The sequence below is a fragment of the Oryx dammah genome, unplaced genomic scaffold (assembly GCF_014754425.2).
Source record: "Oryx dammah isolate SB20612 unplaced genomic scaffold, SCBI_Odam_1.1 HiC_scaffold_22, whole genome shotgun sequence".
Lineage (NCBI taxonomy): Eukaryota > Metazoa > Chordata > Mammalia > Artiodactyla > Bovidae > Oryx > Oryx dammah.
Genome location: NW_024070206.1, coordinates 35,572,498 through 35,588,346, shown reverse-complemented (window position 1 = coordinate 35,588,346; position 15,849 = coordinate 35,572,498). Strand labels below are relative to the sequence as shown.

The 15,849-nt window shown below is 39.9% G+C and overlaps 2 protein-coding genes across 3 annotated transcripts in view; both read left to right on the top strand.

The window, feature by feature from the left end:
* Positions 1–15,849, top strand: part of LOC120881168 (desmocollin-3) — a 50,851-nt gene that overhangs the window by 32,767 nt on the left and 2,235 nt on the right. For both annotated transcript variants that reach the window (XM_040264783.1, XM_040264784.1), the window contains exons 12-15: positions 331–555; positions 2,890–3,114; positions 5,989–6,110; positions 14,799–15,056. In XM_040264783.1, coding sequence (XP_040120717.1) covers positions 331–555; positions 2,890–3,114; positions 5,989–6,110; positions 14,799–15,056 — 830 coding nt within the window. The remainder of the gene's footprint in view (positions 1–330; positions 556–2,889; positions 3,115–5,988; positions 6,111–14,798; positions 15,057–15,849) is intronic.
* Positions 1–15,849, top strand: part of DSC1 (desmocollin 1) — a 156,337-nt gene that overhangs the window by 139,089 nt on the left and 1,399 nt on the right. The gene's annotated exons all lie outside the window — the stretch shown is intronic.

Below are 15,849 nucleotides of genomic sequence, written 5' to 3'. Positions count from 1 at the left end.
CCAATGCAGGGGACTGGTCTGGGAAGATCCCACATGCTGTGGGACAACTAAGTCTGTGTGCCACAACTCCTAAGCCCATGTACCCCAGAGTCCATGCTCGGCAGCCAGAGAATCCACTGCAATGAGAAGCCCTCACACTGCAATTAGAGAGAGGCCTTGGCTTGCCACAACTAGTGAAAGCCCACATGCAAGCAATGAAGACCTGGCACAGCCATAAATAAATAAATAAAATTTAAAAAATTAAAAAGCCCATGCATATTTAGAATTGAGGTGATTTTTTTTTTTCCTTAAAAAACTGAACTACTCTCAACTTTTTTTCTTTCTTCCTAGATGGTAGATCATGTACTGGAACCCTCGCAGTTAGCATTGAGGATGTAAATGATAATCCACCAGAAATACTTCAAGATTATCTAGTCATTTGCAAAGCAAACATGGAGTATGTTGACATTTCAGCTATTGATCGTGACAGTTCCATCAACGGTGCTCCATTTTACTTCAGCTTGGCAAACACTTCTCCAGAAATCAACAGACTATGGACGATCACCAGAGTTAATGGTATTTTATGAAAAATAATGATTTGTATGCTCTGAAATAACTGAGGATGGATTTACTGCTTTATTCACATGAAGCATAATGTAAAATGGATTCTGATGAACAAATTTTAGAAGGCTAACTTTAACTTTTGCAAATATTGTATGGGGCCTGTGTTATATATTATATTAATACATAAAATGAAAACAAAACTCATAATTTTTATGTAATTTGCATTTACAACAAAGACGAAAATCCTTGTTAAACTATGGGGCAACTTATTATTAAAACAAATTGCTTTTGCTGTGTTTTTGAAGTAACTACAGTAAGATGAAGAAGAAACAGAAGATGGGCACCTTAAATTTTAGTGTAAGCAAACTCTGGAAATGAGCTATCTGGTATATGGGATAAGCACTCTGTGATGTTCTGGAAGGAAACATGGTAGACTATGGATAGAGGCCAGCCATTGAAGCCTGCAGTGCAACCTTGTACAATGGTAGTTTCTAGAGGCTTCAGTTTTCTATGTTATAGCCATAGATCACTACTGTTTTGTTACTATGCTGTGCTCTTTCATGCAATTTGACTGTTGCATATGCTGTTCCTTCTGCCTAGAATATCTCCTTCCCACTTCTTTGTTGTTGTTGATTAGTTGCTGAGTCATGTCTGATTCTTTTGTGGCCCCATGGACTGCAGCTCGCAAGGATCCTCTGTCCATGGAATTTCCCAAGCAAGAATACTGGTGTGGGTTGCCATTTCCTTCTCCAGGGGATCCTCCTGAGAAGGAAGGATTGACTCTGCATCTGCTGCTTTGGCAGGGGGATTCTTTACCACTGAGCCATCAGGGAAGCCCGCCCACTTCTTTGCTTGGTATTAATTCATAATATTTATGAAGAACCTACTATCCACCTATTCTGTCTACATATAATCTTCATGTTTTATTATTATCTGTTTACCTTTCTGCTCTAATACATGACTTCCTCAGAACATTCGTAACCCATCTGTGTATTTCCAGCACCTAATCCAGTGCTTAGTAGATACTAACTCCTTAATAACTGTTTGATAAACAAATATGCATAAAAGAAGGAAAGTACCAGGACAATAAGTAAGCATTGGCATTTAGAAGGTTTTAGTAGGAATGCCGAGAGCTGGGCAGGAGGAAGGATGGAATCTGGTGGTGAAGGGCCTTCTGTACCAGCCAGACTGACCTTTGTATGGCTGGTGACAGCAGGTACGCACTGAGAGTGTGCATGCAAGGCAATGCTGAATTGGATTTATGTCTTTAAAGAAGTGACAGGGATAACAATTAGGAGGGTAATCTGAAGAGGACAGAGTTGAATGGCAAGAAAAGTCAAAGGCTGCTGCACTAATATGAATGAATGAGACATAGATACGACTCAGCTTGTGGTCTTGAGGGACGAGAGGGATTTGAAAGGTTTTACTTACGGCACAATATAATCCTGCAAAAGTTCCAAATAACCCTCAGTGGTAATTCACATTCCTCTGGGGAGCTTTGGGTCTGAGGTACAGCCAGAAATCTTTGAAGTTCTTAATAGCTCTAACAGTGCATTTAAGAAATGCTTAAACGTTACAGATCACTTCCAGGAGGTACATTGCAGTATTTTGTCATTTCATTTATTACAAACCCAAAAGATTGTCATTGCCATTGAAAGTGTGTGGAGCTTTTGGTCAGTTGAGAATATAGATCATTGAAATAAGGTAACAAGATCATGGGGGAAATATTACAGTTTGTAGAAATTTGTGTTGTTAGGATATAACTATATTCATGTTGATGTGAGCCTACCTAGCCTGGGAGATGTTCATTAGCTTTCTGGTATTGAGATTACTTCCAGAGGGAAGGCGTTATTAACCAAGGGTCTGTTGTGGTTTGAAAAATTGTCTTATACTTAAAGACAGTGGACAGGTACCAGGAGGTAAATAAATAAGAGAATATGAACGTAGGACATCTGTTATGTATAACTATTGGTGTTAATTTTTTATGAGTATTGCAACCTGCTACTTTAGAGAAATGCTTAGAGTGTATGTCAAGAGCCAATCTAGCGTCATTAGCTTGTTGATAAGGGAAGAGATAAGGGGGTATTAAATATTGCTGAAATGCTACTGGGTCACTGCAATGCCAAGTTATTTCTTTAAGCCTCTCTTTGAAAAAGTTACAGTGGGTGACATATATACGGTGGTATTAGTGCTTTAAAAGGTTGAAGATTGTCATCTTTCTTTATCCATTTTCACGTGGCAGGTAGTTCCCCGAGAATGATATCTTTAAAAAATAAAGGTGGTAGAACAAATTTTAAAGGAGGAATCCACGTTCATTAAAAATATAATTCCTTTATTTTCTTTCAGATACAGCTGCCCGTCTTGCATATCAGAAAAATGCCCAATTTCAAGAATATTTCATTCCTGTTGCTGTAAAAGACAGAGCAGGGCTATCTGCAACAAAAACCTTGAGAGTGAACCTCTGTGATTGTACTAACCCCGTTCAATGCCGGGGCACTGCACGGAGCGCGGACGTGATACTTGGCAAATGGGCGATCCTTGCCATACTTCTGGGCATAGCACTACTTTTTTGTAAGTCCCTTTACTTACCCAATGTCAACATAAAAGATAAATATGAGTGCAAGAAAAGGTCTTTAAAAAGAAATCTTGTCCAACCATCCATCAGGCATGAGTCCCCTTTACAAATTCTTTTTTGTGTTATTTTCTGAGTTCGGATTGCCTCTTTCTGTGAGAGGTAGCAAGATCCTTTTTGAGATCAGAGACTTCATAATGGGACAGAACCGTTGAAAATTCCTTAGATCGTGCCAAACCCATCATGGTGTAGCTTTTATTTCTTGGTCCTCGTACTACCCCTTTTAAGGTCAAATCAAACAATCTAAAAACTTCTGCCACATGCAAGTCCACCAAAAGCCACTTGCATTTTACATCATTTCGTTTCAGTTACAGATTTGTGGGAGATGTTCAAATCACAGCAGTATTTCTTCTTAGGTGTACCCTACCAGCTTTATTAAATTCTGTTAACCTCCTTCTCATCAGTTGTGTAGTTCCCAATGGTGCCATGTTTTTTCTTGTCTTTTCATTTCGATCCAATCCTTCAGCCTATTTTAGCTGTTGTTCCTTTATTCTGTGATATGACAAGTGGTTAAGAGTAAGACTCTGGAACCAGACTGTCTGGTTTTGGACTCCGGCTGTATTTTTTTTAAGCCGTGTTATATGGGGCAAGTTACTTTTTACTGTGCTTCAGTTTCCTCCTCTGTAAAGGAGATGACTGTAGTAGCTTATTTTCTTATTTATTTTTAAACAAGTTTTATTTATCTATTTATTTATGGCTGTGCTGGGTATTCATTGCTGCATGCCTGGGGATTTTTCTCAAGTTGCAGTGAGTGGGGGCTACTCTCTAGTTCAGTGCGCAGGTTTCTCATTGCGTGTATTCTCTTGCTGTGGAGCATGGGCTCGAGGGCATGGGCTTCAGTAACTGGGGCATGTGGGCTCAGTAGTTGTCACTGATGGGCTCTAGAACATGGGCTCAGTAATTGTGGCTCATGGGCTTGGTTGTCGCACAGCATGTGGGATCTTCCTGGACCAGGGTTTGAACCCATGTTTCCTGCATTGGCAGGTGGCTTCTCTACCACTGAGCCACCAGGAAAGCCTTATAATAGCTATTTTATGGGGTAACACTGAAGATTCAGTGAGTTAATGCATATGAAGAGCTTAAAACAGTGCATGGTACATTTTCAATGTGTTCATTGTTTTTCATCAACTCAACAAAATAAATACTAATATATGTTGGAAAAGAGAAAGTGAAAGTCACTCAGTCGTGTCTGACTCTTTGCGACCCCATATACAGTCCATGGAATTCTCCAGGCCAGAATACTGGAGCAGGTAGCCTTTCCTTTCTCCTTACTAGCTGAGCCACAAAGGAAGCCCAAGAATACTGGAGTGGGTAGCCTATCCCTTGTCCAGGGGATCTTACTGACCTAGGGTCTCCTGCATTGCAGGTGGATTCTTTACCAACTGAACTATCAGGGAAGCCCAATATATGTTGAGCACCTACTAATATACTGGAAGTGTCTAGGTGCTTGGGTTTCATCAATGGGCAAAGCAGATGAAAATTAACAAACCAAAACAAAGTCTTCCTGTGACAGTAAAGTGATAAATAAATTAAACACCCTGGAGAAGAAAAATAGAGCCAAATAATTAGGGTTTATAGTGTGGTAGAGTGTGTATGGGTGAGGGTGGGGTTGAAGTTAGTGATGGTCATTTTCAGTAGATGGTTGGGCCAGCCTAAGTGAGAAGGTTATCCTTGATGATTTTTGAAAGAATCAGCCAAGAGCTTTTGGTCAGAGGGTAAAGTCAGTTCAAAGGCCCTAAGGTGAGGGAATGCTTGGAGAAATCAAGGAAGGCAAGAGCTTGAAGTGGCTTGAGAGTAAGGGATTAGGGAAGAGGAGTAAGAAATGGAGCCAGAAAAGTAACAAGGGGCCACAATGTAACTGGGGTTGGTCCACTTTCCATTTTCTCCTCCAGGGGATCTTCCGGACCCAGGGATTAAACCTGGGTCTCCCACATTGTAGGTGGATTCTTTTCCATCTAAGCTACCAGGGGAAGCCCCTGTAAAGGCCCAGATAGTATATATTTTAAACTTTGCAGGCTGTATGGTTTCACTTGTAACCAATCACATTTGCTCTTGTAGCAAGAGAGCAGCCATAGAAAATATTTAAACCACTGGCAAGACTGTGTTCCATTAGAATTTGATTTATGGACATTAAAATTTGAATTTCATATAGTGTTCACATGTAATAAACTATTATTCTTTTGAATTTTTTCGGTCATTTAAAAATATAAAAACCACAGCTCATGAGTGATACACAGCATGGTGAGCTGGATTCAGGGCTATAGGCTGGCAATCTTTGGTATGAGGGCTTACTGAACCTTGTAAAGAATTGTGGTTGCTGTTGCTATTAGTTTTATTATCACATATTCCAGCTTTGTACATGAGGTAGAATAAGAATTCTGAATATGTAAATTACAAAGTAAGTTTAATTAAGATACCTGGGGAGATAACTCTATTCTGGGGTGGGCGGTGGTGGGGGGAGAAGTCTGTTTTGTTATATTTTCACATTGGCAAATCATTCTTTTGTGAGTCAGTAAATCTCTTTAAAGTCTTTGTCTAAATAAATATCATTACTTTTTTAAAAATTCATGATTTGAAATACTTAAATGGTGGGTGGAATTCAAACTCTTAAAGAGGGCTGTAATCAAAATATAATTACTTTAAATCTTAAAAGTAAGCTAAATCATGGCCTATTACTTTAGAAAGGCCAAGGTCATCTGTGGGACACCATGTTCAGTGTCTTTTTTTCTTCTTGTGTATCTTAGGTAATAAGAAATAAAAGATGAGTATTTTATTCTACGCATGTTAAACTTTTGTTTTTGTTTTTCACTCAGCTATATTGCTAACTTTAGTATGTGGAATTGTTAGTGCCAGAAATAAAAAAGCTTTTCCAGAAGATTTGGCCCAGCAAAATCTAATTATATCAAACACAGAAGCACCTGGAGATGATAAGGTGGTAAGTGATTTTTTAAAAAAACAGATATTTATCTCTGAGTATTTTCCACAATTTCTTTAACTCATCCTTAGGAAGTTACTACAAAATTTAGAAGTTAATTTATATTCTTAATTTGATCAGATTTTGTAGGCATAAATATTTTATCTGCCAATATTCAAAGACTTATGTAGTGGCTTTTATTAAACATCTTACACCAGATATATTGTTTTAGTTATCTTTTTTCCATCCTCTTGTGTTATGATTTACTACTACTGCTTTGATGTTGTGAATTTACTATAAAAGCAATCTTTTTGACTGCTCTCTACAACATGTATTTTCAGAAATTATTTGTTTATCTCACTCTTTGACCATTTATAATTGGAAAAACTTGCTGAGAACTCTCAAGATAAGCTAAGAAAATATGAAAAAGATATATATGTTTTTAAAAAACTGTATGTGTGTGGGGGACAGGTTTAGATTAGAAGATAACTGCCACTATTTTTTCTTACATATCTCTGTGGTACTTGGGCCTATGCTTCTCTTTTGGGGGAAATATATGAAAGAGTTCTTATAAGGCATATTCTCTCCTCAAAAAGATTTCACTTTATGAAAAATTGAATCTACTCTTGTGGGAAAACTAAATAGGAGCATGACAGTCAATAGCACCAATTTGTTCGGGTACAGGTGGAGTTCAAAGATATAGATGCTGCATAAGTATATTCATGATGTCTGGATCAAACGGAATTGTCTGGTGGAAGATTCACAGATTAGTCTGTAACTTAAAGAATAGGAAGGATTTGAAAGGGAAGATATGAACAACAGCTTAATGAATGTGAAAAGGAGATGGCCAAATTTAAGGATTATTCAACAAAGAGTACATAAATTGATTTAAAATGGAAGAAATGATGTTCTGGAATAGAGATTTGACACTTGAATTAGGTTCTGGAGGAAGAGGATATAATAAAATAGCAGTGGGAGAGGAGACTTTTATATGCCACACTAAAGGGTTTCGGATTTATTCTCTTGATAAGGGAGAGCTAATCATGGCTTTTCTGCTTAAAAGTGGCATAATGTAAGTAGTGTTATGCCGAACTTGTATGCTGACCAATAAGATCAGGAAGACATAGGACTGGGGAGGATAAATTATGGGATCTTTTGGTAGTTTCAGCATGAGCTAGATAACTCTTTTAGAATAATGATTATGGGAAAATTAAAATATGGATGAATAAGAAATATTTTAAATGTATAAATAAGGTTGTTGACCACCAACTATGGTGCAGTGGTGAAGAATCCGCCTGCCAAAGCAGGAGATGCAGCAGACCTGGGTTTGATCCCTGGGTCAGGAAGATCCCTAGAAGAGGAAATAGTAATCCACTCCAGTATTCTTGCCTGGAAAATCCTATGGACAGAGGAGCCTGGCAGGCCTGAGTCGATGGGGTTGCAGTCATTTAGTCGTGTCCGACTCTTGTAACCCCATGGACTTTACAGTCCTTGGAATTCTCCAGGTCAGGATATTGGAATGGGTAGCCTTTCGCTTCTCCAGGGGATCTTCCCAACCCAGGGATTGAACCCAGGTCTCCCACATTGCAGGCAGATTCTTCACCAGCTGAGCCACCAAGGAAGCCCAAGAATACTGGAGTGGGTAGGCTATCTCTTCTCCAGGGGATCTTCCCAACCGAGGAATTGAACTGGGGTCTCCTGCATTGCAGACAGATTCTTCACCAGCTGAGCCACCAGGGAAGCCCAGAGAGTGTGAGTCAAGGACTGGGGACTAAATCTATTTTATGAATGGAGAAAATAAGTACAGGGTTCCTCATGCAGGCATGTCAAACATAGATGAGTTATGATTTTGTCTGATGGTGGGAAGGAAGTGAAAGAAAAACAGTTGATAAGAAATATCTATATTCACTTTGAGATGTAGAAAAGGCCTGATATAAAATCACTGTCCCTGGCTTATAGCTTCTGCCACATTGACTCTACTTTTTATTTTGTTATTTAAAAGTAAACAATCTTGAGTGCTCAGTCATATCCGACTCTTTGTGACCCCATCAACTCTAGCTTGCCATGCTCTTCTGTCCATGGGATTTTCCAGGCAAGAATACTGGAGTGGGCTGCCATTTCCTCCTCTAGGGATTTCCCTAACTCAGGATCAAACCCACGTCTGCGGCATCTCTGCACTGGCAGACAGATTCTTTTACCATTACACCATGGTTGGTGGTAAGCAATCTTATTTATACATTTAAAATATTTCTTATCCCTATTTTACTCATAGTAACTTCTTATTTTATGTCTAGGAATGGAATGACTGAGTTGTACTCACTGTTTTTTCTTTGCCATTTGATGCTGGAGTCGGTGGCATTGATCAGCTGCTTCACTATAACATACTTACACCTATTTACCTGTTCTCTGTTACTAGCACTTCTCAAGTGAAGTGAAGTGAAGTGAAGTCGCTCAGTCGTGTCCGACTCTTTGCGACCCCATGGACTACATGTAGCCTACCAGGCTCCTCTGTCCATGGGCTTTTCCAGGCAATAGCACTGGAGTGGATTGCCGTTTCCTTCTCCAGGGGATCTTCCCGACCCAGGAATTGAACCCAGGTCTCCCGATTTGTAGACAGACACTTAACCAAAAGGACTTGAAATTATTAATTTTATACCAGTTTGTAATTTTAGGCATATTTTTACAAAATGCTGCAATATTTCACAGTTTATATGTAAACTTATTTTAATGCAATGAGTAAAGGTGGTAAATTTAGATCCGTGTTTAAGTCAAAGGCATTCACATGGGGTTACGAGTTGGGTAAAATATCAAAACTGAAAAAGTAAATCTGAAAATCCTTGATGTGGAGAAGGAGTTGCTAATGCCCTGTGAAAATAAACTTGAGGGAGGTCCTTGAAGGTGGGTAGGAAGGAACCAAGATGAGAGAGAATGGGAAATGGCTCTGTGGGTTGTTCAGGTTTGATTTTAGTTTATTTTCAATTCCCCCTTCATTAGCTTCAAAATATGATCTCTGAACGTGTACTTATAATGAGTAAATCATGCCATCAAGAGGATTTGATAATAAGAATTTTTTTTTTTTTTGGTAATACAATTTTACTGAAGCAACAACCTAAGTGAAAAATGTAGAGTAGCAGTGCCACCAAATGGCTACTTTTCAGTTCTCTTTCCTTGTAGTTTTTTCCTAAGGCAGTGAAATAGTATATATGACTTTTATGGATATATTTCAGATTCAGTGAATCATCTTGAAAACTTTTGATAGCGACTCTGCCTCTTAAATATAAAAAATAAATTGGTAAGAAGATGACATAACGGTACCTATTTATACTGGGGGTGTTGTCGTGAAAGTGAAGCTTTACAATTTGAACTGGTACACCAAGGTTATCATTTGCTATAACTCACATTCTCCCCAATGACCTGGAGGGTTGATGTGCAGTTCCACCATTAAGTTAATGTTTAATCAAATCTTTTCCATTTTCAAACATTGTCTTGACTCTAACTTCCCCTAGATCCCTCCGTATTTCTTTTTCTTTGAAACGGATTTTTTTGAGAGAAAGATTTTTACTCAATTTCTCCAAGACTATAGTCCTGTTCACTCAGCACTCTGTGGAAATTTTCCTGACAAGGATCACCACTGGCCACTTTTTTACTTGACTCATGGGTGCTTACTTTTTTTGAGCCAGTTCTTACTCTACTTGGATTTTTTCTGAATCATTGACCTTACCCTAATTCTCTCTTAGCTTCAGAGTCTTGCTTTTTTGGTTCTATATTATCTCCATGGCTATTCCAGATCAATTCTGTCACAGCTCTAATTCCTTTATCCACCTCTTAAAACATGATTTTTCTTGTTGTTCTATTCTTAGCTTGTTTTCTTTCAGTCTGCAGTTTTCTCTGGATGAGATCATTTACTCCCATGGTTTCAGCTCACGCTACGTGGAAGTGACTCCCAGAGTTATACTTTAGCTCAGGTCTCTCACCTGAGGTCCAGACCACATTCTCATATACTCATCTTGGATAACCACAGGTTTCTCAAGTTTACCATGTCCCAAACTGACTTGCTCACCCTCCTCTCACCCACAAGTGCACCCTTCATTTCTGTGAATTATGCCATCTATCTAGTTGCACAAGCAGGACACATAGGAATAACTCCTGACCCTTCCCTGTGCTGCCTCATCCATTTAACTAACAGTAAGCTCTCTATGAAGTCCATCCTCTTCTTTTAATCGTCACTGTTTCTACTTTGGTTTAGATCCTTGTCATTTTTCATCTAGAATTATTCGTGACTTCTCTGATATCCATGACATTAAACTTGTCTCCTTTGTATTGTCTTTCACATTGTTGTCTAATATTATTTAGAGAAAATATGTCACTTGGGACTTCCAAGTGGTCTAGTGGCTCCACACTCCCCATGCAGGGAGTCCCGGTTAGATCCCTGGTTAGGTAATTAGATCCTGCGTGCTGCAAGGAGTTCACATGCTGCAACTAAAGTTCCTGCATGCCAAAACAAAAATTCTTCTTGCTGCAGCTAAGACCTAGTGCTGCAAAAACAAAAGCAAAGAAGTCCCCTGCCTGTTATTAAAACCCCAGTTTGAGTCCCCATAGTCGTCAAGCTCTGACAAAACGTGATCCACTGGGGAAGGGAATGGTAAACCACTTGAGTATTCTCACCTCGAGAACCTCATGAACAGTATGAAAAGGCAAAAAGATAGGACACTGAAAGAGGAACTCCCCATGTTGGTAGACACCCAATATGCTACTGGAGATCAGTGGAGAACTAACTCCAGAAAGAATGAAGAAACAGGGCCAAAGCAAAAACAACATCCAGTTGTGGATGTGACTGGTGATGGAAGTAAAATCCAATGCTGTAAAGAGCAATATTGCATTGGAACCTGGAATGTTAGGTCCATGAATCAAGGCAAATTGGAAAGGGTCAAACAGGAGATGGCAACAGTGAACATCAGAATTTTAGGAATCAGTGAACTAAAATGGACTGGAATGGGTGAATTGACTTCAGATGACCATTATATCTACTCCTGTTGGCAAGAATCCCTTAAAAGAAATGGAGTAGCCATCATAGTCAACAAAAGAGTCCGAAATGCAGTACTTGGATGCAATCCGAAAAACAACAAAATGATCTCTGTTCATTTCCAAGGCAAACCATTCAATATCACGGTAATCCAAGTCTCTGCCCCGACCAATAATGCTGAAGAAGCTGAAGTTGAATGGTTCTATGAGGACCTACAAGACCTTCTAGAACTAACACCCAAAAAAGATGTCCTTCCCATTATAGGGGACTGGAATGCAAAAGTAGGAAGTCAAGAAGCACCTGGCTGCTGCTGCTGCTAAGTCGCTTCAGTTGTGTCTGACTCTGTGCAATCCCATAGACGGCAGCTCACCAGGTTCCCTCGTCCCTGGGATTCTCCAGGCAAGAACACTGGAGTGGGTTGCCATTTCCTTCTCCAATGCATGAAAGTGAAGAGTGAAAGTGAAGTCGCTCAGTCGTGTCCGACTTTTAGCAGCCCCATGGACTGCAGCTCACCAGGCTCCTCCATCCATGAGATTCTCCAGGCAAGAGTACTGGAGTGGGTTGACATTGCCTTCTCTGAAACACTTGGAGTAATGGGCAAATTTGGCTTTGAAGTCCAGAATGAAACAGGGCAAAGGCTAATAGAGTTTTGCTAAGAGAATGCACTGTTCATAGCGAACACCCTCTTCCAACAACACAAGAGAAAACTCTACACATGAGCAGCACCAGATGGTCAATACCGAAATCAGACTGATTATAGTCTTTGCAGCCAAAGATGGAGAAGCTCTATACAGTTGGCAAAAACAAATTCAGACTTAAATTGAAGAAAGTAGAGAAAACCACTAGACCATTCAGGTATGACCTAAATCAAATCCCTTACAAATATACAGTGGAAGTGACAAATAAATTCAAGGGATTAGATCTGATAGACAGACTGCCTGGAGAACTATGGATGGAGGTTCATGACATTGTACAGGAGGCAGTGATCAAGACCATCCCCAAGAAAAAGAAATGCAAAAAGACAAAATGGTTGTCTGAGGAAGCTTTACAAACAGCTATGAAGAGATGCAAAAGGCTAAGGAGAAAAGGAAAGATATACCCATTTGAATGCAGAGTTCCAAAGAATAGCAAGGAGAGATAAGAAAGCCTTCCTCAGTGATCAATGCAAAGAAATAGAGGAAAACAATAGAATGGGAAAGATTAGAGATCTCTTCAAGAAAATTAGAGATACAAGGGAACACTTTATTAAAGATGGGCACAATAAAAAAAAAAGAAATGGTATGTACCTAACAGAAGCAGGAGATATTAAGAAGAGGTGGAAAGAATACAAGGGAGAACTGTACAAAAAATATCTTCGCAACCCAGATAACCACGATGGTGTGATCACTCACTGAGAGCCGAACATCCTGGAAAGAAAAGTCAAGTGGGCCTTAGGAAGCATCACTACGAACAAAACTAGTGGAGGTGATGGAGTTCCAATTGAGCTGTTTCAAACCTAAAAGATGATGCTGTGAAAGTGCTGCATTCAATATGTCAGCAAATTTGGAAAACTCAACAGTGGCCACAGGACTGGAAAAGGTCAGTTTTCATTCCAGTCCCAAAGAAAAGCAATGCCAAAGAATGCTCAAACTACTGCACAATTGCACTCATCTCTAGCAAAGTAATGCTCAAAATTCTCCAAGCCAGGCTTCAATAGTACACAAACTGTGAACTTCCAGATGTTCAAGCTGGATTTAGAAAAGGCAGAGGAACCAGAGATCAAATTGCAAATGTCCACTGGATCATTGAGAAAGCAAAAGAGTTCCAGAAAAACATCTACTTCTCCTTTATTGACTATTCCAAAGCCTTTGACTGTGTGGATCACAACAAATTGTGCAAAATTCGGAAAGAGATGGGAATACCAGACCACCTGACCTGCCTCCTGAGATATCTGTATGCAGGTCAGGAAGCAACAGTTAGAACTGGACATGAACAATAGACTGGTTCCAAGTAGGAAGAGGAGTACGTCAAGGCTGTGTATTTTCACCCTGCTTATTTAACTTATATGAAGAGTACATCATGAGAAATGCTGGACTGAATCAAGCCCAAGCTGAAATCAAGATTGCTGGGAGAAATATCAATAACCTCAGATATGCAGATGACACCACCCTTATGGCAGAAAGCAAAGAAGAACTAAAGAGCTTCTTGATGAAAGTGAAAGAGGAGAGTGAAAAAGTTGGCTTAAAACTCAACATTTAGAAAACTAAGATCATGGCATCTGGTTCCATCACTTTATGGCAAATAGATGGGGAAATGGAAAAAGTGACAGACTATTTTTTGGGGCCCCAAAATTACATGGAATTAAAAGACGCTTGCTCTTTGGCAGAAAAGTTATGACCAACCTAAAAGCTTATTTAAAAGCAGAGACATTACTTTGCCAACAAAGGTCTGTCTAGTCAAAGCTGTGGTTTTTCCAGTAGTCATGTATGGATGTGAGTGTTGAACTATCAGGAAAGTTGAGCACCAAAGAACTGATGCTTTTGAAATGTGGTGTTGGAGAAGACTCTTGAGAGTCCTTGGACTGCAAGGAGATCCAACCAGTCCATCCTAAAAGAAATCACTCCTGAATATTCATTGTAAGAACTGATGTTGAAGCTGAAACCAATACTTTGGCCACCTGATGAGAAGAGCTGACTCATTTGAAAAGACCCTGATACTGGGAAAGATTGAGGGCAGGAGGAGAAGGGGACGACAGAGGATGAGATGGTTGGATGGGATCACCGACTCAATGGACATGAGTTTGAGTAAACTCCGGGAGTTGGTGATGGACAGGGAGGCCTGGTGTGCTGCAGTCCATGGGGTCACAAAGTGTCGGACACGACCGAGCAATTGAACTGAACTGAACTGAACTGATAGTCTTCAAGATTTTCTAAAAAATTTTAGCATAGCCTTTTATGACCTCTCTCCCTTCTCTCTCTCTCTCTGAACCATCTATGGTAGCCATTCTCAACAGGCTGTAATTGAGAACCCTTGAGGAACTTTATTTGTGTTTGCATCTAGATCTTCTTGCAGATAATGTATTCTTCTCCCATTTCAGGTATGAGTCCCTCAGCTTGGAGTTTCCCCAGTATGTCCCACTTAGTTTCTCTGAGTTTGAATTTTCATACTCTTCCTCTGTGTCTCTCTAGCATTCTGCATTCACGTATGTGGTGGTGTAGTCACTAAATCATGTCTGACTCTTGCAACCCCATGGACTGTAGCCCACTAGGCTCCTCTGTCCATGGGATTTCCCAAGCAGGAATACTGTAGTGGGTTGCCATTTCCTTCTCCAAGAAATATTCTCAGCCGAGGGATTGAAACTGGGTCTCCTGCATTGTAGGTGGTCTCTTGATTGCACGCAGATTCTTTACCAACTGAACCACCAGGGAAGCCCTCTAATGTGTTCACCTATACATCATGGTAATCATATTCCTAGAGTAATTGTCTGTTTTTCTGCCTCATTGGAGTAAGAGCTCACTGGGGCCACTGAGGGACCATGTCTCTATTTTTGCATCCTAGACTGGGCACACAATTGAAAATTATGAATGTCGAATGAATGAATGAATAAAAATTTTAAGAGTAAACGAGCTCTCTCCTTTGCCTCCTTGTGACTTTACTTTGAAACCATTTCCAACCGATATGAATTGTTTTCTTTTATTTTATTTCAGTGTTCTGCCAATGGGTTTATGACCCAGACAGTCAACAATGCTAACCAGGGCTTTTGTGGTACTATGGGATCTGGAGTCAAAAATGGAGGGCAGGAAACCATTGAAATGGTGAGAGGAGGACACCAGACCTTGGAGTCATGCCGCGGGGCCGGGCATCATCACACCCTGGACTCCTGCAGAGGAGGCGCTGTTGAAGTGGAGAACTCCAGATACACTTACTCCGAGTGGCAAAATTTCACTCAACCCCGTCTTGGTGAAGTGAGTTTCCCTGAGCATGCTGTCTCTACAATTTAAATGTCCCAGTGGAGAACTTTAGGAAATTGAGATTAACATCTATTTTCAGAAACTTCTTTTCCGTATTCTCCAATGTATCCTTTTTCTCTCACTCTCTGGCTATTTTTGCCCCTGCTCTTCGATTTTGTTTCATTACTTAAATTAAAAAATTTTATTTCATCTGCCATGTTTTTCTTAATTTCTAAAATCTCATGAAAATTGGAGGAGTCTACTCTTCCTCACTAAAGTTACATTTCATTTTTAGGTGTGTGTTTATCTCACAAACTCTTTTCATATAGAAAAATAGAGGGGAAAATCTCATTCTTCACAATTACAAAAATCCCCATGTCAAATCTGCATCTCTCTGTGAAAGCAAGGCATCTGTACAGAATTCTAGAATGAAAATGAAATAATATGATCTGTCTGAACTTTTTTTTTTTCATGTAAAAGCACCATGCAAATTAGCCAGGATCCTCTGTCCAAGGGATTCCCCAGGCAAGAATATTGGAGTGGGTTGCCATTCCCTTCCCCAGGGTATCTTCCTGACTCAGGGATTGAACCCTGGTCTCCTACATTGCAGGCAGATTCTTTACCATCTGAGCAACCAGAGAAGCCCATAATGAGCTATACACCATGCAAACGTATCATGGTTGCTAATCAGAGGAAAGCAAGGATGTAAAAGATGTGAAGTTCAGTAAGGGATTTTCAGTCATGGCAGCACCTCAAAATTCACTGGGGAGCTTTTAAACAGTGCTAATGCTATGCTTCACCTTGAATG